Source organism: Prosopis cineraria, unplaced genomic scaffold (genome assembly GCF_029017545.1).
Source record: "Prosopis cineraria cultivar Desert tree isolate PC_DT_omini unplaced genomic scaffold, ASM2901754v1 PC9, whole genome shotgun sequence".
Classification (NCBI taxonomy): domain Eukaryota; kingdom Viridiplantae; phylum Streptophyta; class Magnoliopsida; order Fabales; family Fabaceae; genus Prosopis; species Prosopis cineraria.
Window position 1 is genome coordinate 5,927,040 of NW_026555340.1, and position 25,210 is coordinate 5,952,249.

A 25,210-nucleotide genomic window follows, 5' to 3' on the forward strand; every position below is an offset into this window, starting at 1 on the left:
CTCTATATAATAATAGCGTTCTATACATAAATTCAAAGTCTAGGTTGCTACTCATGCAATAGTTCAAGGTCTATAATGCTTGTTAACAAGTGACACATTAACAAGGGACTGCCATACTAGCATTTCGACTAGGCCCTACTAAGTGAATAATAATGGCATTAATGGTGAGTTAATGATGTGAAGTAATTTGCTATGAATTTAAAAGTTTAAAATTTATTTTGCACATTTTAAAAATTCAAAATCTAAAACATTTTTCATGTAATACTTCAAGATCTAACATACTTCTTAACCTTGATTATATGTATTTAAATAATTTTTAGTATACTAAATTGACTTAAATAACATGTGTTTTAACACACATGCGCATGCATGCATGCAAATACAAATTTTATTATAATAATTAAAAATTTAGTAAACTTCCTATTATCAAATTAACTATTAACAAATTAACTTTTGACGACATAAAACCAAACTAGAACTTAATCTTCCACTTACTCCAAGGAAGCGAATCTACCTCTTGTGCCGTCCATCAAGTCTGCTAGCGAGAGCATTTGTTAATTTCTTATTCAAATAAATTTTCTTTTGATCAATGAATGCCGATTTGATAAGCAAAGTTACTCTTATTTTTTAAAATTAGAATGTCTAATTAACAAGTCAGGTTGGACACATAACTTGTAACAGCATTTACGAATTGACAGTTAGTTTGGACTCGTTAATTTTGCACCAGATAAATACTTGAATGGAAACATTCTAAACATGATGCCACGTTTCAGTTAAAAAATAATAATAATGATATACAACTCAATCACAATAAATATCGATGCATCGAGATAAAATAATCCCACAAAATTGATATATCATAAAAGAATAAAGAACTGTTTCACAACCTTCGTAGGACACCATCCATACGCTCTGCATAATCCCTTAGCCAATACTTGAAGACTATGCTCCACTGTAATATATATATATATATATATATAATGACAGATCTTTCAATGGCGATAAAAATAAAATCTCACCAAAAATTACCAATACATCCATTGGCCACCCAACACTACCCATCTATGTGACAGGCCGAATCTGTACGGACCACACTCTTGCTGACTGAACAAGGAAGACCGACCGGTGTGAGAAGAAAAAGACAACATAGGCATGCAAAAATGGGCACGCTCACCAAAAAAAGCCGACCCCAACGTTCCCTGAATCAAACATTCTTTGATTTCAAAGGGAACTTGTGTGCCCAGAGCTATGAGAGAACATCAAAACTGACAGTTTTTTTTTTTTTTTTTTGACTTCTTTTGACCAGTACCTCAAATATAGAGGCATTCCTGTACTTCCATTAAGCATTTTGAGAAAAAAGAGAGAAAAACATGACCAAGAATGTACATCCAGAGACTTATGAAGCTGTGGCAGCTTGTGCCTTCTCTAGTTTTTCCTTTTCAATTTCTGCTCTCCTCTGCTCAGCATGCTGGGCAACACCACTGGCAAGAGCTTGATATTGCAACTCAAGGGTTTGAGTCAGGTTTTGGAACCTCATTGGATCTGATGCTTGCGTCGCTGCAGACAAATTTATATTTGACGGGTGCATTTCAGATAAAAACAACCAAGTGATATATCTTTGAAGGGTGTCGTCAGCATACCTTTCATTGTATCAACAAAGAAAATAAAAGGATCCACATCATCTATTGGAGACTGCAACTCTTCATCATCGCTATAGCCATCATCTGAGTCATCATCATACTCGTCATCGGGTCGAAATGACCTTGCCTACAACCCCACGAACAGAACAGGATAAATATAAACTGTCGATGATGGATGTATAGCATTTGAGATGAAAATACATCAAGATGCAATAACAACCAAGGATCTCAATATTCCAATACCTAAATTAAGACAATAAGACATAATACTGCACTGGTTCAACAGACAATGTTTTGTACATTACATAAAATCTTCAGGATAATAATTAAGGGTATGTTTGAGGGGACTCCAATCTCATTTAAGGATAAAAAAGCTCATTAGCGGCCTTCTAATTTTGTTTGGATACAAAATTTTTGAAAAGATCTTTTAAGAAAAATGTGCGTTAAAACTGAAGCCAGGAAAAGAAGCTTATAAAGTAACGCTCGTTGAAAAAAGTGAAGTCTGCATTTGCTATTTTCAAATTTTACAAGGTTTTTGTCTCCCTTATCCTCACCCTCTCATATTTGGCTCGTGATAGGCGCGAAGCTTCACTGATCTCTCATCTATCATCTCTCATCATAAAATATTCATAATAAAAACACTAATAAATTAATCAATGAAGTCAATACATTTATATTAATGCATAATAAAAAATAATCAAAAAATCATAATTTTTATAAGTTAGTAGCAATGTAATTTATTTTTTAAAATCCGGGCAACACATTTATAAAATTTAAGTTTTATAATTTATGGAATCATTTTAAATTGTTCAATTCTACCATTTAAAAATAAAATTGTAATTTAATATTTAATATTTTTTCTAAAAATATCAAATTAGTCACAAAAATATTTATAAAAAAAATCATATCTTTTTTATCATTATAATAATGAATTTTTTTAATTGAATATTTTGAATTTTATCATTTAATTCTACCTTTTTAAAAATTAAGATTTTTGATTTATCATTGTATTTTATATTTGTAATTTATTTTTTAAAAAATTGTAATTGTAAGTTTAATACTTTTTTTTTAAATATCAAATTAGTAACAAAAATATATATAAGAAAACTCATGTCCATTTTTGTCATTCTACATTTTAACAAGCTTTTGAATTAAATTATTCAAACAAATTTTAGTATACTTAACTAACTTATGAAAAAAAAAAAAAACGTATCCAAACATAAATCACATTATAATTACAGACTTTTCTTCTAACCTCAATTAATTCTCAATCTCAGCTACAGATTTTTTAATCCTAACGTACACTAACTAGTGTGTGAAACATGCAGTTTGCGTTAGTTATGGCTTATAAGTTCACATAAAGGTCCTCTACAGCATTCATATTGCGCATAATCTCGTTCTCAATTTGATTCTTTGCAAACATAAACAAGCATACATAAAGGTTTTTTAAGGGATCATGTCTACACACCTGTTCAGCCAACTTTCTAAGCTTTTCTGTGTCAGCTTCATCCCCATCCTCAGCATCATCGCCCATTTCCTTGTCAGAGTCACCATTGCCATCCTCATCATCATCAGTTTGAAAACCATCCATATCATCATCATCTTCAGCTTCTTCTTCCTTTGCAGCTTCTGCACAGAAAGTAAAACAGACCAAGAATTGGGCAACCACAAATCAGGTTAAGGATGACAAACCAATACCATCTGTAGGTCAAATTATAATAAATAATTATGAAAATTGTCAAATAAGAGAAAGGCCAAATCAAAAACCTGCAACTTGATCCTTGTATGCAACCAGAAGATCAAGTGTGGCCCGGAACACCCTACCAAAGGCATCTCCTAGCAATTGATCAGCTGGAACTGCTAATACTGATGTTAAACCAAGGCAGCAAACTTTCTTGTCATGTTCCCTGCGACAATATTTTCATAGGGTATAATGTTACTGTTAGTATAGTCTTACAGGGGAAAGCAGAGGAGAGAAAAGAACATGTGCATGCCTTTTAAAATTAGCACGAACACCACTCTTTTTGACTTGCTGTAGCATGTGGAACCAAAGATTGAATATTTCTGATGCAACACCCAACTTTTTCAATAAGCTGAGAGTTAGTGCTGCGTTATAGTAAAGTGCATCTGCAATCTACAAAAAGATTTCTTCTCTTATAAGCAGCCTTAATCTTTATTTTCTCTAACAAATGATCACATGAACCTTCGCATACTAGAAGAAAAACTAGACTACTAAACTAATAGTTATAAATTAAAAAAAAAAAAGATAAATCAGACAAATAATAATGTTCATTTCTTTTTGGTCCAAAAAGTAATATTTACTAATTGTAGCCCTGAGGTACACCCATATCAACTCACAGAAAAGAAGGATTACTCTGAACTATAAATATTATGCCTATCAACTTTTTAAATACAACACCAGTGAATAACAGCAAACTTACACACAAGTTACAGGAATAAAACAAATGCCTAGCCAATTGCAAGTCCAAACAAGTTTTAATATGCGTAGCCTTGAACAAACAATCTCCATAACATTGGAGCTCTAGAGTGAATAGCAGTACATGAATAACCCAGAAAAATCAAGCTAACTTTGAAAGTGTTCTGGCATTTTAATTATGATTTCTAATAATTCCTTACCACTAGGATGAGAAGACATTTCAAATATGATTTCTCAGTTCGACGCAAACGCTCAACTGTTATTCTGAGATATGGCTCAACCCAGTGATCCACCTGCCCTCTGCAATTCTGAAAAACAACTTCAATAAGCTTTGGAGCTGGCTCAATATCGCTGTCCTCCATATTTTTATCTGCCATAATCTGAAATAGAAATACAAAGAACCAAGGCATCAATAACATGGAAACATTAACCATAGTTTTTGGTAACAAGCTCAAACCTAACAGGCAGTAACTAGAAAGAATTTCAACATGAAAATAACTCACAGATGAAATCATGTTCCATAGACTTTGTTGATAATCAGGCTCTTTGCAAGAAAGGAAATATGCAGTTCCCCTTGAAATGTAGTTGTCCAAAGGAACTAGGATATCTGCAGAAATATAAAAATTACCATGTAAATAAAAATGTATGTAACAGATACAAAATTATACTTGAAGATTATGCCACTATATACAAACATTGAAAGATTAAAGCAAACTAATCAAGTCAAAAACCTGATTATTAATATTCTAGGGATTTTATGTCTATATACAACAAGACCATGCTAGTCTTCATTTACCATGTCTTCAAAAAAGCTTAGATACCAGCTCACTACATATAGAACCTTTATTAAAAAGCTAGAGCAACTGGAGAAGGATACCAAGAAAAGACAAAGAAACGTTCATACAAACATCATGCAAGTCTCAGACCAGACTAGTAGAAAACAGTTGCATGAGAACAACTAGAGATTATGAAACAATTGACAAATCATGCACAGAAATAGCTCCTAGAAGATGCTCACATAATACACCACTGTGACAATGGGAGCTCTTTCTTGCAAAAAGTTGACACATAATAGCTCTTATATTTATATATTTCTCCCATTTATGTAAATAGCTATATTAGGCATGTGTAGGGTTCTTCTGTTTGAGGCTTTTATGACACGCATATATCTTGTAGCATATGTGCTGGAACTGTTTCCAGCAATACAAAGTGGCTAGCTGAGATTGAGTACTCAACTTCTCCTTCCCATTAAAAAAGCATATCAAAACAAGAATAAAGCACATGGACTAAATCTAGCTGTATAATGGCTTAAAACATTTTGGGAGGGCAGTGGGAGGGATACCAGTGTAAACTCGCCAATTATAACTATCCATACTCGTGTAATAGTTAGATAGGATAGAACTTTCCATGGTTGACTGGAAATTTGTCATGTTCATTTTTTTAAATATTAATTAGATCATTTTATTTGTTCCAATTGCAGGAATAAAGAGTTTATCTTCAAATCAACTAGAAGACACCAACTCAAAGCTTTACCGTGAAAATTAGAAAGGCCAATTAAGAAACGTTCTGAACCAGATTCTTAAATAAGTAACCAAAAGAAATCAAAATAGACTGTAACAGAAATGAAGTTGAGCATCATACTTGGAAAGAAATCAATGGCCCAATCTGCCAGTGCTTCCATCATCAGTGGCCAAAGACTCCACATCTCCAGCGATATTGTTGGAGAGAAAAAAGTCATGTATGATACTATTTCCAAAACTTCTTCAAATACCTCTGCAGGTATGCACAAAAAACGAAAAGAAATTAATGGCATGCAAAGTAATCTGAGTATCTGAAAACTCTAATCTTCACCCAAACACCAAGCATTAAACAACACACTGCCCACTTAAAATCCAGAGTTCAAGGCACAAATTAAACAAGTATGGCTTCTAGTATGACATTTTTGACCCAGTGAAACATTATATTGATGTATTAAAAACAATAAGCTAACTAATGTCAAAGAAATTCTATTCAAAACAGGAAAAAAGGCATGAACAATGAAAGAAGGTGGAACAAAATGGAGAAACAAAACCCTTAGACATAATCCAAGAAATCATGATTGAAGGTGAAGTACCTTGACCATCAGTTGTTAACATTCTGCACATTATGGGAAGCAAAGTTGGCTCAACTTGAACAAAAAGATGAGGAAGCCTGCTCACTGATTCAAGTATCGTGCTAATAGCACGCAAACAACCAACTGCTGCCAGCGCACCTGGATCATCAGCTTCGTCATCAACTTCAGCTGTGTGCATACACCTCCAAAATGCAGCTGCCTGTTGTTAGAACAATAAGTTCAATTTATTACATGGAGAAGACAAGCTCTCAAATGAGACCCAAAAAAAAAAAAAAAAAAAAACCTGTCAAAGACAAATTGAAGATTCAATTACCAAATTTTGACATAACCCAAGTGCATAAGGTGCCATCTCTTCCCCAAACTTGTCCACAATAGTCTCCAAAGTAAATACGAGGTCCTCATTCTCAACCTCATTCATGAGTTTGAAAAACTCTGTAAAGATTTTGGTTTAGTAAAACTTGTTTAATAAGCCAGCCAATTAATAAATTTAATGTATAAGCTAAGAACATTTAACATAACACACCATCAAGGAGTTGAGGAAGAATAGGACGAATTTCATTCAAATCTGCACATAAACAAGGAAAAAAGCATGATCAAAATTAGTCATAAAAAACAATGAAGCAAACCAGAACAAACGGACATGAAAGTCAAAATATATATAGATCACCTTTACATGCTTCAACAAACGAACGCAGAGCAAAAACAGAATCAACCCGTACAGGAAGTTCTGGATCTCTCATCCCAGACACAACACACTGCAATGCCTTATGAAAATTGTTTTGATCAGAGAAGTTGACATGAGCATACTGTCCTGCAACCCATGCGGCCTGTTTTGATAAAAAAATATTAAGCACCAGAATTTCCTGAATAGATAATTGAGACTTACATGATTTATTAAAATAAATATTAGTTTACATCCAGTCATATCATCACATCATGTAGCAAAAGGTAATGGTTAGATTGTTTAGAGGAAAGTCAATGGATAAAAAAAGAAATTTAAGAAATTCATTTATCAGACCAAAATAAAAATTAAAAAAAAAATGAAATTCAATGTTTCATTGCATGGTTATGCTCTTTAGTGAAGGGAAAGGAGAGAATGTAATCCAGTCTTGCAAAAAGAATGGAGGAAGAAATTACTAGAATATTAGTTCAATTGGTCCATCAACAGCCAGTTAAATTTCACATCTACTATTGAGCTTATAGATAACATGACATCAACGACCGCCATTAAGATTGAAGTGAGCATGATCCAAATATATTACACCCCTTACTGACTCCTAGCTCTCAAGGCTTTGTGCCTTCTTTATTAATCTCCCAAAAAAAGAATTCATCATCTTCATTATGCCACCCTTAAATAGTAACATTTTAAATTATAATTATAAATTTAAAAATTATTTGAGAACAAAAGAATTCATTCTTTCTTCATAGGAAAAATTAATTATTTGATCCCTACAGTTATGACGGAGTCAACATTTAGCCCCTGAACTCTGACTAAGTCCAACCCATGCCTATAGTTTTATCTATTGAAATTATAAAGAATAAAGTTATCATTAAACTCAGGAACTAATGTTTTAAATAGCTAAAACTATAGGGACTAAGTTGTATTGACTTGAAATTCAGGGACTGAGTTAAAATATGAAAATCAAGTTGTACCGAGATTAGAAACTTAGTTACAATGAAGTCAAAAGTATAGGAATCAAATGATTAATTTTTCATTCTTTATAACAAAATCAAATAATGAATCTGATATGTAATTAGAAAAATAGATATTCAAAAGTGGTTAGTAGGTAGTTAGCTGGTTGAGACTGTTGTTAATAGGTAGATAGTTGGTTATGTCTGTCGGGGAAATAAAAGGATCAGATTAGTACCTATAAATTTAAGGTTGTGGTAATCTGAAGATATGCTTAATGAAATTCAGAGTATTATTCAGAAACTTCTCTCTCTCTCACTCTCCTCTCTTCTCCCTTCTTATTTCTTTCTTCCCTCTTTCTACCACTACACATCAGAATCATTTGGAGAGGATAGGTCTTTCACACAGTGTATCAACATGAAATCTGAATCACTCAAAACAAACCCAAAAAAAGTGTGATTGTATTCCCCTCTATAGAAAACAATATTGATCCGATTATGACAACAATAAAAAAAGTCACTTTGTCAGAGTGGAGACGCCAAACCAACAGCCCCAATCTCCACTACTTTGCTCATTCTTATGCTTAGAGAACACTTAATCAAATAATGACACCAATGTAAGGATACACTTTGGACATGGACATCATGCTCAAAGGATAATTTAGTCTTGAAATTTATCACAATCTTATTACCCTTCCCCCAGCACACCAAAAGAGATGAGAGAGAGAGAGAGAGAGCAAAGAGAGACACTGTCTTTACCAAAAAAAACAGAGAGAGAGAGAGAGAGAGAGAGACACTGTCCAACATGGAGATAGATGTGATACCTTTGCCCGAAGGTGGCCAACCGGACTGCTAAACTCAGGCAAGACGTGTTGCACTAACATAGGCTCAAGTTCAGATTTGTACGGCTCAGTTTGCTTCAATTTATCACAAAGTGCCCCAATAGCAAGAAGAGCACCATCTTTCTGTCTGTAGGGCTTGTATTCTGCAGGAGCTTCATCATACCTAGCACAGCAGAAGCCTGAATATGATCCCCAATTCATGAAGTATCTGCTCAAAAAAGTGAGAAAAAAATTTTACCTTTTGAAGATTTTGACTATGAAATGAATAAACTTGTGAAGATTTTCTTTCCCACGTTTCCGAACTAACTCGCTCACGAAATCCATTGAAGCAGTTCTAGGACTGTACAAGTCTTCAATAATGTCTGTAGAAAAGAATAAGAATTTATAAGCACAAATACAACTAAAAACTTCCTTAAATATCAACTTCATACCAATAAGACTTACCATAGCCTTTCCTTACATATTCATGGGGGTCTTCATCCCAAAGCTTCCGATCATTATCATTAAAGCACATGAGGGGAAACACTATCTCAAAAAGAAGAACATCTAGCCGAGGTTGAAGCAAAGAATACATGCTATTCTTTGAAATACTGCACATATAAATTAAAAGCAGAAGTTCAGACAAAATGAACTAACTTTGGAATCACCATATATGTTGTTGACAACTGAGCAACAGAAAATAAAAAATTTAATAAAGTAGTTCATCAAAATTATCTTGAGCTCTCTCCATAGCTGTTTTGAAAATTGGAGGACTGAAGTTTAGAGAGAGAAGAGATCAAAGAAAATACCGTAAAAAAATTTATTTATTGCTGCACAAACAGATTCTACTCTTTAATTTGGGAGCACTACAAGGTAACTATTTCCAAAGCCTACAAGACTTGCCTAAATTATTAGGAGCAAGCTCCCTTACTCTTAACCTATAAAACTTTCCAAAATTATTAATAGCTCTTTGTCAAGAACCATTTCAACTTAAAACTTTAAACTTCTATAGACATGGAATCAAGATCAAAAGTTTTAGGATTCCAACAAAATGTTTGGAAGCCTACGCCTAATTATCATTTCAAACTTTAAGCTCTTTAGTGCAATTGGATGTGTTGGAAATTATAATAAAATTATTTATGAAGAATCATGTTACTCCCACATAAAACCATTATGATTCCATTAGCTTTGTGTGTAGGAATTTAAACTGTATTGCAAACTGCTTAGTTAGGAAAAGGCACGAACTTGACTCTGCTTTTTTTAGTCCCAAAAAAGAAAAAACAAAAAAAAAACATAACCATTCATAAACCATCCCAGCTAGCTTAATGTACAGCAAGTGTGTTTCCCTACCGATCTATAACTTTAAATAAACCATAAATTATGGATAAAATAGGAATTTACTCTACAACAGAAAAGTTGGACATGAAACATATGATGTGAGTGCCACTGAAAGATATGGATAAACAATTAAAATGATTGATAATCATTTTTCAAAAAAAGACCCCACCTGTTGCTTAAATATTGAAGAATCAAGTTGATAACCCTGTCAGGTAAATAACCACCAACTCGAACAACATTCAACAGATTTAAGTGGCACTCCAAAATCTTCCCTGCATAATGCTTTTGAAACATTTGGGCAAAAGCTCTGTTTTCAGGGTTTTGCAGCTTCAAGTCCCCAAAACTTTAAAATAATGAACACCCAAAGAAAAGTCAATTCAATTATTTAGGCAGAACAGTGCATATTTCTCAATTAAACTGTTCAGACATCAAACCTACCGAGTATACAGCCTGTTCAAAATATGAACTGTCCATTTCTTCACCTTCCACCAACCCCATGATTTTTTTAACTCAGGATCTACAGGCTGACCTTCCAACGGGACAGGCCTCTCTAGTTCATTTAAAAATAGCACCATCCAAGCATTGAAGACATTGTGATCAAACAACTGCTTTGGAATCTCCAACTGAATAAATTCAAATAAATTTCAGGGGAATCTCTTCATAAATTTTGAATAGGTAGTACATGGCATTTCATTGGGTTGGTAGCTACAAAAATCCTTAGCTACTCTAACCGTCGAAACCAGAAAAGATTGTAATCTAATCTAATCCTCTTATGATGATCTCATATAATTAAAACAAAATCATAACAGATACTGGTAAACTAATAAATCTGAGATTGAAGAATGAATACAGGGCCTTATTCTCCAACAAATAATAAACCAATGAATGCCCGAGTAATTTCCATTAGCTAAAGTAGAAAATGCACAAGAAGACAGTTATGCTATCTCAATTGTCAATTAAAATTTCTATCTTCACATTCATTTGCAAATAACTCCAATGAAAGACCATATTCAGGAGAAGCATGGTTAAATCATTCAAATACACATCACATTAACCAAGACTAGGAATTACACAGCTCATTAAGATGACTTCATATATTTCTGGGACCGGTACATGAAATCAGAGAACACTTGCTACAGTACAATCAAACAAGACTAAAAGAGTTCTGGATGACAAATTTTCATAGGAATAAAGGATCCTATAAGAGATTTCAATCTTCGGATGTTTGAATTAATATGAAGAAAGATAGTGTGCCATTACAAATTGATGTTAAATTGTATAATACATATTGCAGCATGAGCATGGTAAACAACAAATTTTGTAACAGAATCATACAGTACAAAGGGTGAAAAGATCATAGATTAAGATAAATCTCAAAAAATGCAGCAGTTGTCCACTTACTATTCGATTCACTGCATAGTGCATACAATAAACTCTTGCTGCAAAAAATATTCAGAGAGAGGTAAAGGAACATACATATATGGAGGACCAGAAGATTTTACAGATAAGCTTTATTAATTCTGCTACTTCGAGTGATGGATTGGCAATCTGAACAAGCCTGTTAAATATGTTGAGAAGGTGAGGAAATGTCTCCTCAACGATTCGATGAACCGGCATCCTCTCATTATCTGACTTGAACCTGAGGATTGGGGGAAATATAGCTTTTAGTAATATTCCCATATAGAACTTTCGTATATAATATTGAATAAGTCCTGGGGCTACATAAGATTTCAAATACACACTATTTACAACACTAAAATACTCCTTTGGACGGAAAGAGATACACCAAACCCATTGGATATAACTAGCACCAAGTGCTAGGAAGCAATCACCAAAATTATATTATAAATAAATAGTTATGTAAAATGAAATACAATCAAGGATAATAGTCCAGTTTCTTTCAACTAGAAAATAATATTTTATACTTCATAATTACCAGCGCTAACTTACTCATATTTCCTAGAAAGAATCCGCAAAACAAATAAGGCACCATAGACTTGTTGATCCTGTAAGTGATGCTTCACCCAGTCAAGAAGATGTGGCCACTGCTCAGGATAATCAGAATGTATAATTGTTTTCAGGCACTCACCAAGTTGTACCCTATACAAATGTGGTCAAGTAAGATAAGTTAATAAAATGCAAGTAATTACATGAGATTGCACTTTCTTGCTTTTTGAATCATAAGAGTTTCGAAATGCATAGTAGTCACGGTTCAACAACTGTACCTTAATAAGGGAGGAACTTGAGTTACAAACACAAGAATGTGATCCCTCACTACGTCTTTATCATTCTGCAAGATCTTCTGCTGGGACTCTGCATCATCGCCGAAAACAAAGATCAGCAAACAAGGGATTCAGTTTTCAACTCCCACCAACGATAAGGACATACCAGAATCATGGGGAGACCAATTTTTGGCAATGAAGTTTTTGAAATGAATGCTCGCAACTTGGCGCACGCCCATGTCACGGTTGTTGTCTACAATGATCTGTAACAGCCTCACAAGATGTTGAGGTGCATGCTGAAACTGTAACAAGATAAAACCATATATAATTCAGAACCATGTTAAACCAATCCACAATTGAATTCAAATCATTCCCGTAACACCAGAATCCTCAAGTCACAAAGAGCAACACTGCCGTGGAAGTGAATCAACAAAAGTAAATAGCATTCAGCGTCGAGATATGTAGCAAAACAAGGAGCGTCAACATTCAGAATCAAGTCAAATCAAACAACACTTCTAATCAAAAAGTGAAATTCGAATTGTTCCTAAACCAAAGTAGAGGAATTCTAATAACAAACAGACGAACCTGATCCAAGCTTTGCTCAGCTGCCTTGCGTTCATCAGGATTCGGACTAAGAGCAGCTTGGAGTACAACAGCCAGACTAGGGAGATCCATTATCTCACCAGGATCAAAATCCCAACTTTGAACAAAATCAACCGTATGATGATGATATAATGAGCAACGGAAATTGGGAGTTTGATCGGCAATCTAAACCCCAATCCCAATTGAGAATGGGAAATTAAGTGCGCCACAGCCCACAGGGTTTAGAGAGCAGTGTGAGCAATGGACAATGAAACAGAGCTTCCAGACTGCGGGGAGAAAGTGCAAGAGAGAGAAGGAGGCTATTTAAAGTATTAGGGTTTACGGGTTTTAACCATTTTCAACACAGTACACGAACCAAACCAATGAAATAACGGATGACCGCCTGTTTGGATACGAGAATACTTGAATAATGGACAGAAAATAGCCTATTCTAATTTATGATCCGTTGATCTGATCCCGAAGGAAAAAGAGGGGAGAGTTTCAACAAAGATCTTTTAATCATACTTAATTATATTCAAAATTTTTAAATTTTTAAAATTTTATCACAGTCCAATATACTGGCTTGATATTAAATTTTAAAAAAAAATAACAAAATTACCCTTCATTTAAATTGATATCAAAACTTCTCTATTTCAATTATCAATTATATTACTTCATTTGTTTATTTACTTACCGAATATTGTTAAGTATCTTATTTCACTTGTTTATTTTTCTCGAATAAAATCAAGTGAAAGTCTGGTTATCAACAAGTGAAATAGGGCAATAAACTAGTAAAGTAAGACAATTAATAATAGTCTATAAATAAATAAATAAATAACATACAATATAGGAATCAATAAGTGGTCTTAAGATGATTTAGATACATAAAATAAACACAAGTTAAATAGGGCAAATAACAATATTTCACAAGTAAATGAACAAATGAAGTAGGACAATTAACAAGTAAAGTAGAAAAGTTTTGATATTAATTTAAAACAGGAACAATTTTATCATTTCTCTTAATAATTTAATATCAAATTAGTACCCTTAGATTGCAGTGAAATTTTAAAAATTTAGAAGCTTTGAATGTAAATAAATTTGGTTAAATGTCCTTTAATTTATTCAAATTCTCTTGAAAAGTCTCTATTGAATTACTCCCTAGTTATATTTTAAAAACCGAATAAGATGTCAACTGTAAAGTTAATTGTTTTTAATTTTTATTATTTAAATAATTAATTTATCATTAAATCGATGATATAATAATCAGATAAAAAATTTAATAAAAAATAATATTAAATGCATATATAAAATAAATATAAGAAACAAATCTATAATTTGTCTATTGTTAAGAAAATAACACAATATAATTGTAAATTAATAATATTATAATTATAAATTATAATCTGATAAGTTATCAAATATAGGTAAAACTTGCTTAAATTAGATAGGCATAGACTCAAAAGTATTTGTATTTGCAATTATAAATGTTAATATCTTTTATAAAAAAAATGATCTCAAATTATATTATATACATGTAAATTGTCAACATCTTTATTTGATTTTTCTTATTTATAAAAATTTTTTAGCTTTTCTAAATACTATGTTTTGAGCTGTCCAGTTTTTTTAAAAATGTTTTGGTTACTAGTTCAGCTATTTAACTCTCATTTTTGCCTCAATAACTACTCAACTCCTATCCAACCTAACTTAATCATGAAAATAATTTTTTATTTAATTTTTAAAAACAATGCCCTCTAATTCAAATTATAAGCAACTTTAAACTAAAAATTCACATACTAATAAAAGTTAGTTATATCTATAATTTTTTTTAATCCTTAATGTAACTACGAATGACGAATTCAATTAGAAAAAGAGTATTTATGTCAATAATTTTTTTAATGATAGAGCTATTGAAAAGGATGTGATAAATTCTCATTTTACACAATAAATTTAGGTTAATAAATGCAAGGGTAAAATGAGAAAAATAATTTCTAAAAATACTAAAATTTTTTATATTTTGGACCAAGGTTAAATGAGAAATAAATCTTATATTTTGAACTAAAGGTTGTAAGTTTCACAAAAATACAAATGAAAATAGAAACAAATTTTATGATAAACAGAACAATCATGCATAAGCTAAAATACACAGACTTTCCATGTATTTTATTAATCACATAAGCCTCCACCTGTTTTAAAAAGAATATACTATTTATGTCATAATTTTGATTTTTGAGATGCAAGCCCAACTTAATCAAAAGACTTTAAAATAATTATAACTTAACTAATATTATAACAAGTAAAGGACATTAATTTCATACTCCACTCATGTTACTCAAAATGTGACCGTGAGATCAACTAAAGTTGACATGAGTGACAAGGGCTTTCATCAATTAAGCAAGTAATTTGGAGTTCAAATCTTAACTCTCATTAGCAATTTAGTTGAAAGATGTTTACCATTTGTTTTCAATATCTCTAAAGAGATAATCTTTATTGTCGATAAAGTGTGCTCCTTATGCTTACAAAAAAAAAAAAGTGACAATGGAGAGATGACTCAAGTGAAAAAAAAACCATTTCTTGAAATCATGAGAATCAGATATTACCATTATAACATCCTATAATTTAAATTTCGGACTAAGTGAGCTAATGGATGGTAATTAAGTAAATGCATTTGAAATTTTAAATGTGGATGGCTAAAGTAACATCCCAAAATTCAAACTTGTTTTGGCCAACTACAAATACTTCATTCCAGAAACAAATATAGGGGACCCTAAGTAAAGCCAACAAAAGGGAGAGTGATAGTGTCTCCATCCATCTAATGGGATTCACCCCCTTGTAAATGAAAGTTGCAACTAGATCATCTATACCATTCCTTTTGCAAGGGACAAAAGAGATGGAAAACCCAGCTTTAGTTGCTAATAAAGCTATAATATCTTCAATAATGCCTCTATACCTTCAATCACCCAAATCTGCTTGACGTTTTTTTGAATGCAAGATTGTTATTTATCTAAAAGAGTGCACCATCACAGTTTACTTTCAAATAGCTCAAAGGAGGGACACCTAAGTATGGGCCCTAGTAGGGCTATTCAAAATTAAATCAAAATTAGTGACTAACACACTAATTGTCCAGAATTCCAATGCTGATCTTCTTGCCACCAAATTAATGATTGAAGCTAGATCTAGATCCACATGATTAAAAAACTTAGCATTTCATGCCTTTCATATTAGCCACTAGATCCAGCTTATGTGTGCAATGTCCAAGTCTGTATATTCACTCTCGAAAGACATGACCTCCAACCACTATTGTCCAAAGTGCTCGACATTATAATGATTAAATTTTAGAGTTAGACCACTATCAAACCAAACACAATGGATCCATGAACACAAGAAAAACATATGCTCAATTGTTTCAACTTTCTTCTCACACATAGGGCAAAGACTATAATGCCATCTATGACATCTAACTAGGGTTGCATTAGTCACAAGAGCCTCAGATGCCCCTCTATAAGAAATGATTAATTCTTAGGATAGTTTTTGTCTTCCACAAAGACCTCTAAAAATCTTCAATAACAATAAAGGATGAACCAGCTTTCAACTGTGTGTCACTTTTATTTCTCATAGCCCAAACATAGCCTTGCTTCACATTATATAATCCATTACTACTCACTTTCTAGAAAACATGATCATAAGTGCCATTTGCAAGAAGAGGGATATGTTGGATTGCCACTATAGACTTCTCATCCATTAAATGTCTCACACTAAAAAGATTCCATTAATTATTGGAGATTACTATAGCCATAGTGGTATTAGATTTTACTAATTCTCTATCCTCCATAACTAAGTAGTAGTGCAGTAAGGTAGGATATCGTTCCTTAACTAATCTCTTTTATTATGCAAAATTTGTAAATTTTTATTTGGCCAAATTTACCCTCTCTTAGGCACCTTTACAATTGGTATTAAAACTTGGTTGATCAAATTCGACTAAATCATCTGAGTTCAAAGATCTTACTAATGGAAAATTATTTAGATGACAATCTTGGCAAAGGATTTTATACCTCTTGACCACCAGCATTCAAAAGGGAAGGCTATCCTTTCTAGAAGAGGTGGATGATGATGTAAGCTCTAAACATAGAGATGCTACATATAGTTACTAAGGGTCCTTACATCCATATGACTATCGGAGATGGTGGCTTGATGATAGGAAAGAGAAAAGATGAACGGAGTAAAGAAGACAAGCAAGAAAAGCTTATTATAGCTTATGCTCTTAATCATGCTGAATATTACCACGTTACTCACTACACAACTGTAACATCCTAAATTCAATTCAGGAAAACTAGTTACTAACTAGGAATAAATTAGTAATTAGTGGATTGATCATGGTTGGAATTTTGAGTTGATATTTTATATTGATTGGTTGTTATGTTAATAGGATTAAAGAGTAGAGTGGCAATTCAGGATGAAACGTGCGAGCATAAGTGAGATTGAACTCACTGTGCTGCCGCGACGCATTGCACAAAAATTGCTTAAAGTTGATGTGATTAGCTTATGAAAATAGAAGGGAAGAGTTGGGAAAATGCATCTAAAGAGGAGAGAAGACTTGGCTCTATTAGGGCATTGATTTATGAGAGCTTGAGAGTCTGCTTCGGTTAATGACTTGTTAGGTAAGTATTGTACAACCCTAAGCTTCATTTCTACCCCATTTTCATTGAATTTGATCAATTGAGAAATCAAATAAGGAAGTTTTAAGGTGTTGAAATTTGAAAGAAAGGTTTAACAAGAGATTTCAAACATAAAACAAAGATTTTGTGACCAGTCTAGAGTTACATGGTTAAACCTTGAGGATTTAGGCTCAATTAGCCTAAAGAATTAGGTTAAAAATGGTGAAATTGGGTGAATGAGTTAGGAGATTATTATGGTCATTTGGATAGCCTATGAGGCCAATGACTATAGATGGTATACTTATGAATTTAAAAGTTATTAATTAAATTGCATTGTGTAAATTAAGCACTTGTTACATTGCTCGTGGGAATCTACACTTTTGGGAATTCAGTACGATTGGTAACCCTCAGTAGTAAGGGTAAAATGTAACTGGAGTAATCCTTTTACTCATTCCTTTGTGAAATTGTTTACAAATATTTTGTATAACTTATGCATTATGATTTATGAACTGATAGAGTAGCAATATTGTGAAAGGAATACGCATGCAGGTGTGTGAGTTATGTATGAAATGAATGTGAAGAAGAGACATGCATAGACCTGTCCATTGCATTCGCGAGTATACCTTAGACTAAAGTAGGAGGTCGCAGCCCTACTTTGTGCAAGTCTAGGAAATCTTAAAGGTCTTGAGCGTAGAGCTTGACTTTGCTAGGAAGGACCTGGGAGATCCTGAAGGTCACGAATGTAGAGCTTGACTTTGCTATGATGGACCTAGGATAATGATCCACGAGTACACCCTAGACTAGGGTAGGGGTCATGGTCCTACTCTATGTAAGGCTAGGAAGTCCTGAAACTCTTAAGCATAGAGCTTGACTCCGCTAGGAAGGACCTAGGAGACCACCCATAAATGAAAAGGATACCTAGTCTAAACAGTGATATGATGGGCCTTATTTCATGTAAGGTTGAAAGTCTTAATCTGAGCGTAGAGCATTGCTCTGCTAGGTGGAACTAGGGATGTATGAGCATGAACATGATGGATGGTTATGGATGAATTCTTGTGTATGCATATTATATTGCTTTTATTGAAACACATGTTACTTTATCTCTTGTTTATGATTTTGCTTTCTAGCCAGTACTTGGGTTATATTTGAGTTACTGGGACATATGTCTTACTCCGTTACTTTTATACACAGGTGAAGATAGCATGAGAAAGTCGAGTAAGGAAGCGAGGAAAGAGTAGCCTCACTTAGTAGTGGTATGACTACTAATTGTGTAGAAGGAATGTATAAAGTTGTTTTTTGAATTGAGTTGCCAACTAAGACGCACAAGTGTATGTGAATATAAATATGTGATGTGTATATGTGTTTTGTGGTTAAAAACTTACTTAGATATGTGATATTGCATCTTGTTGAGGGTACCACAATAGTGGGTATGTAGGTAGGCCTAGATGCTCATTAAGCAAGTGTATGCTATTATGTAACTCATTCCACTTGTATGAATGTGAATTGATTGTGAAATTATATATATATATGTGACAACTTGACACAAATGGTGAGGCTGAGCCCTATTTAAAAGAGTCAAATATATTTGTGATTCTCAATCGTATGGTGAGGAATAACTCTCTATGTAAGAGTCAGATGATTGAAAGTGGAACAAGTTTGTGTATATATGTATTATATAGGTTCTGCCTCATGTAAGTTTATAAGTGTGTGATGTGGCATTGAGAGGTCAAAATGAGTTATTGATGTGTTATATGTGATTTGAATGTCAATCAGGTGTATATAGTCCTTTTTGACTTGGTTCAAGGCCCAGAGTGGTCTAATAGGATAAGGGTTGAAAATGGGGTACTTAGGGTACAAGTTTTGAAAGAAAAAGTAGCTCTTTACACTTGAGTGCCTAATTTTAGATTGGATTGTCTGATTGAGTCCAAACTTATCTCATTAGATAGAATACGTTTTAAGCTTCATGTAGGTGCTTAAATCACTCCAATCGAATATCAGATGTGGAAATGGCGTGTGGTGGAAGTTCACCTTTTAGGCTATCATTTTGTTGTCATATGTGCCACAGCGCATTGTGTGCCACACCACGGTGTATGGCATAAAGAAGAATAGAGCTTGTGGCTCTGTACCACATGTTGTAGAGCATGGTGGTATGAGCCACAGTGCATGACACTTTTCAAGAAAAATAATTGTGCTTGATTGAGTCATAAATTATATGTTTACACTTCTATTAGCCCTCTTATTTGAATATGTATTTAATGAAGTCGGGATCCTACATTTTGAAAACAATTCAAGGGTTATTACTTTGATATTGTGTTATTATTGTTTGATGTTTGTGTGTTAGGAATTGTAAAGTTCGGATTAAGTAAGGGACTTTACAGTTTGTTATCAGTTTTCTTTGGTTTTGGTCTCTTTATGCATTGCATCACATTAGTTGGCAACTTTTATACATTCATTATACTCTTTCCAGCCTCTAACCATCTGTTTACTAACTTTATTTGACATTACTCTAAAGAAGGGGAGAAAGGTGCGTAGAGCTACAATTAACTTGTAGTAACTATGAGGGGATGTGGTAAATTTTCACAACGCACTTAGGGACAAAATGCTCAAGATGAGCAGAATCTAAAGGTGCCATTGGAATAACCTTGAGAGAATGACTTTATAATGGCACGGATGCTAGAAGTGATGTTGGACATTTAGTGAAGTCTAACTGGCCATGATGCCCTGAATCGTAATAGGGATCATGAGGAGCCAAGGCTAGAGTAAGAGGCTTTGGCTTGAGGTTGAAGAGAGGGCATAACTTGAGCTACAACCTGAGGCACAGCTTAGTAGGCCAACGACCTCCTATGCTTATAGGGGCAGGCTAGTGACTGGTAGGGAAGATTAGGAGATTCCTATGGACTAGGTTTGGAGGACTTTTTCACAATTGAATCCACCAACCTTTAATGGCAGTATGAAAAAGGGAGATATGGAGAACTGGGTTGAGCAAATGGAGATGATCTTTAAGGTCACTTTGTGTTCCTCTTAGCAGAAGGTTGTGTTGGCCATAGTGCAGGTAATAGGAGATGCCAAACATTGGTGGAATTTGATAAGACCTTTTAGGGGTAGTTGGCTCAATTAGAAGCAATTCAAAGAGAAATTCTTTGACTACCACTTCCCCATGGCATTCAGAGACGAAAAGGAAGCTGAATTCTATGCTTTCCAACAAAGGGATATAGATAAAGAGTCATTTATGAAGAAATTTAACCAGCTTTCTAAGTTTGTGACTTACCTACATGAGAGAGATGACAGTAGGTGGAAAGCAAAGGGATTAATTGAGAAGATGCAACCCAAATATAGAAGATAGATTACTTTATTGAGAGAGGCTACTTATGAGGAAACCTGTAACCAACTTCATATAGTTGTGAGACAGGGTTGAGAGGAAGATTTTGAAAAGAGAAGAGACAACTATGGACAATTTTTTTCTCCATTAGACCCAATTGGAGGAATATTAAAGAAACGTAGTTCTGGTGCCAATGGTTTTGGATTCTCAACTAGGAGAATTTTAAGTAAAAGATCACAATCTCGGGGAGTAATTGGCCAGAGTATGAGGTTTCATAAAGCAAGAGATTCTAGAGCTCCACAGTAGTTGAGTCAGATTGCTATCACCCTTACATCTCGTGTGAGCATTGCATGCTCACTTGTGTATGCAATCTGTGGGAAGAACTATCCTAGAAGGTGTTGGTCATGTTACATCTGTGATGGCATAGGCCATTTTGTGAGGGATTTTCCCAAGAATTTTGATAGGAAATTAGTCGCTTATCCTCAAAATTACACTAAAGCTAACCCTAATGCAATATAGGGCCAACCCTAGGTCATCTCCCAAGGAATAGTTTTAAGTCTAATTGAAAGTTATCTAGTGAAATAAATCAACCAAAGTTTGTAGGAATTTAGTTACCTAGCTAATTATCTAAACTAATTACCTAATGTGTAAGTAATTAAAATGCTAGTGAAAGTGAGTGAAATGAACTTCCCTTTTCACAATAATGGAACCTTAGAGATTAGTTAATTTTGGACTCATTATCTTCTCATGATTAGGCTAAGTTTAGCTTTCCTTTTCTCTTGACTAAAGCTGTCATGACTTAAGAAAATTATCCTAAGCTAATTAACCTAATTAGCTAACCTCCCTAGGTCTTAGATTAAAGTCCCTAGTTCAATTAACCAAATTGGTGAAGACATTAGCCAAGTGATTCACTCAAAATCCTCTCTCAACAGCCATGGTCAAACACATAAATTGAGCAACCACAAGATTATGTCAAGCTACTCAACAACACAAGCATTAACACCACAAGATTATGCAATATTAACACAACATATTCACTAATTGAAAAACACAAGATTATGTGCCAAACAAAGAGTGGCAAAATTCAGTCATGGCTGTCCAAGGAAGAAATTAAATGAAACAATCCTCTCTCTTTACATCAACATCAAATTCAAATTAGAATTTATAAGCTAAGATGATTAAACCCTAGATTAAGGAATCTAACCATCTAGTAAAAAGAGAAGAGGATAGGAAACAAAAGAACTTAGCCAATTTGAAGCTCAAGACTCATCCTCCATCTTTATCTCTCTAGGATTCCACAAAGAAACTTAGCCAATCTTCATCTTCAAGAACCTTAGTGATTACTTGTGAAGGCCAAACTCCATAGCTCTTGAATGATGGAAATGAGCTTCAATCCTTGTGAAAATGGAAGGATGGAACGGAAATGAAGAGAGGAGAAGAATGGTATGAGTTTTGTGGAGGTTTGGTGGCTGAAAATGTAGGTTAGGGTGCTGGAAAATGAAGAACAAAAGAGAGAAAATGAAGAACACTATGAACAAGAGAGAGAGAATGTGAAAGATGAATGAGATATGTGTTGGATCCCATTTGGGGCTTAAAATGGCGTGCTCGTTGGTGTCTCCCATCAGCTGAAGCTTAATTAAAATAAGGAAAAAGAAATTAAAATGTAAATGGGAGCCTTGTCACACTTGCAAGGTGTCAACTTCCTATTGGTTTGTAGATGATTCCAATGTGTGCCTAATTTTCCATGTGTCATCCACATCATTTTAGCTGATTTAATCCCTCAAAATAATCATAATTCACGTGAAAACCATCAGCCATTAACCTCAAGGAGTGTTGACCTCAATTGCCCAATTGATGCACAAGTCACATGCCACCTATGTCACATAAATCACATAAATCAATTAAATAGCATATGATATAATAAAATCTAATTCATGTCCAGAATTAAATTCATAATTAGAAGGGAGAATTTATTAAATTAACCAAGTTTCAGGCTGTACAAAATTATATAAAAATTTTCACACAAAGGCAAACCAAAAACTAGGACAAACCAAGACACTTAAGAAAGTGTTGACTTTTTTATTTAATTACTCCCAAACTAAAATGAATTTTAAAAATATAATTTCACCATTCATCAACTAGACATAAAATGCACTTTGTCAATTTTTCTTGTACATTTTCTCAAAAGTTCATTTTTTAGACCAAAATGCCCCTAGTGCATTGAACCTAGAAACTTAGGCAAAATTACAAATCTAATGCAATGTGTGCACTTGAAGGTGATAAATCATTAATAAAAGGGTCCTAATTGACAAATAAAAGTGGGTAACAAATGTGTTCTATCAACCGGGGGGGAACTTATGAATAAAAATTGACAGTACTAGGTTAAGTGTATACAGTTTCTTAAGAGGAGGGTCAAATAGCACTGAATCTGATCACATGTATAATTTCTATCCACGAGTAAAGAGTGGAGGCTTTATTTGACTCAAGAGCTACTCATTCATTTGTGTTGCATGATTATGTGAAGAAGTTAGAGTTTCCGGTGCATGAGTTGTCTTATATAGTTAAGGTATCATGCCCTTTAGATTACTAGATAAGACCAATAAGATATGTGAAGTAGTGGAGTTGAGCTTTGAGGGCAGGACTTCTGTGATAGATTTAATCCTGATTCTTATGCAAGGATTAGATGTGATCATTGGGATGGACTGATTGGTAGGGAATAATACTACTCTGGATTGTGCCAAAAAATTGATGTTACTACTTGTTCATGTGACACCTACTGTGACTTCCACAGTAACTACCAATCAGTCAAGATTGTTGTTAGTAGTTCAAGCTGAAAGAATGGTTTCTAAGGGTTATCAAGCCTTTTTAGTTTTCTTTACAATAGAAAGTAGTGGCAATAGTAATGTGGATGAAATTTGAGTTATGAGTGAGTTTCTTAAGGTATTTGGGAATGAGGTATTAGGTTTGCCACTAGAATGAAAAGTGAAATTCTCTATTGATTTGGTACCTGGTATTAAGCCTATCTCAAAAGCACCTTATCGAATGGCTTCGTCTGAATTAGTGGAACTCAAGAGGTAACTCAAGGAGTTGTTAAAGAAGGGCTTTATAGCCATGGGATTTGCCAGTCCTATTTATGAAGAAAAAGGATGTTAGCTTACAATTGCGTATTAACTACAGGCAATTGAACAAGGTGACAGTAAAGAACAAGTACCTACTTCCAAGGATAGATGATTTACTAGATCAACTGGTGGGAGCTTCAATGTTTTCTAAGATTGATTTGCGATCTGGATACTATCAGTTAAGAGTGAATGCAGAGGATATGCCTAAGATAACATTTGGTACTCGATATGGTCACTTTGAGTTCTTGGTGATGCCATTTGGGTTGACGAATGCGCCTATAGTTTTCATGTACTACATGAACTGTATATTTCGTCCCTTCTTAGATCAGTTTATTGTCATTCTTTTGGATGAAATATTGATATATTCTAAGGATGAGGGAGAGCACGCGAGGCATTTGAGAACTGTGCTAAGGATTCTGAGAGATAACCACTTGTATGCCAAGTTAAGTAAATGTGAATTATGGCTATGGGAGGTAAGATTTTTCAAACATGTGGTGTTAGTTGAGGGTATTTCAGTGGATCCTCACAAAGTGAATGCGGTGTTACAATGGGAATGGCCAGTTCAATAACTGAGGAGTGTAGTTTTCTAGGATTGGCTGGATATTACAGAAGGTTCATTCAAGGATTTTTATAGATTATTATTCCTATAGCTCGATTATCAAGAAAGGATCAGCCTTTCATTTGGGATGATTAGTGTGAAGCTGCTTTTGTGAAGCTTAAGGAAAAGGAAACCTCAATATCGATGTTGATTATTCCTGATCCACAGTTGGTTTATGAGGTTTATACAGATGCTTCTTTGAAAGGTCTGGGATGCGTGTTAATGCAAGAAGACTAAGTAGTGGTGTATGTGTCTAGATAGTTGTGACCTCACGAGGAGAGTTATTTGATGTATGATCTAGAGTTAGCAGTTGAGTCGTGGTTTTTGCACTAAGATTTGGCGACATTATCTTTATGGAGTAGAGTTTAATGTATGCAGTAATCACAAGAGTTTGAAATATCTTGTGGATTAGAAAGAGCTTAATATTAGATAAAGGTGATAGATGGAATTCCTAAAAGATTATAACTTTGAGTTTTAGTACCATCTAGGAAAAGTCAATGTAGTAGTTGATGCTTTAAGTTAGAAGTTGCTACATGTAGTTGGGTTAATGGTTTAAGAGCACTAGTTATTGTTGTCTTTACTGAAGGTGCAACTTGAAGCATCAGATTGCGCTCTAAATAAAGTTCACTCAACTACTATTTCCAATAAATTTTGCAAAAAAAAAAAATACGGGAAGCTCAGTTGAAGAAGGTCATACTACCTTGTTCTAGTTTAGTGATGATGAATTCATCCTTTATAAA

At 33.8% G+C, this 25,210-nt stretch overlaps 1 protein-coding gene across 1 annotated transcript; it reads right to left on the minus strand.

Moving 5' to 3' along the window:
- Window positions 1-831: 831 nt before the first annotated feature.
- LOC129320417 (importin beta-like SAD2) lies at window positions 832-13,117 on the minus strand. Its single transcript, XM_054965866.1, has 22 exons — window positions 12,786-13,117; window positions 12,367-12,502; window positions 12,204-12,291; window positions 11,929-12,078; window positions 11,455-11,617; window positions 10,417-10,601; window positions 10,148-10,321; window positions 9,106-9,251; window positions 8,900-9,023; window positions 8,644-8,824; window positions 6,858-7,017; window positions 6,714-6,755; window positions 6,504-6,622; window positions 6,191-6,389; window positions 5,719-5,850; window positions 4,581-4,684; window positions 4,278-4,457; window positions 3,635-3,774; window positions 3,408-3,547; window positions 3,109-3,269; window positions 1,641-1,767; window positions 832-1,557 (listed from the first exon to the last, which is right to left on the minus strand). Exons 1-22 carry the CDS (start codon window positions 12,873-12,875, stop codon window positions 1,397-1,399), a joined length of 3,102 nt encoding a protein of 1,033 aa, XP_054821841.1. The 5' UTR covers window positions 12,876-13,117; the 3' UTR covers window positions 832-1,396.
- Window positions 13,118-25,210: the final 12,093 nt, after the last annotated feature.

Coding starts and splice junctions, on each gene's coding strand:
- LOC129320417 (XM_054965866.1), bottom strand. CDS start 12,875: ATGGATCTCCCTAGTCTGGCTGTTGTACTCCAAGCTGCTCTTAGTCCG. Junction 6,756..6,857: donor GTTTGTTGAAGCATGTAAAG/GTGATCTATATA, acceptor GTTTATGTGCAG/ATTTGAATGAAATTCGTCCT. Junction 5,851..6,190: donor GTTAACAACTGATGGTCAAG/GTACTTCACCTT, acceptor GCATACCTGCAG/AGGTATTTGAAGAAGTTTTG.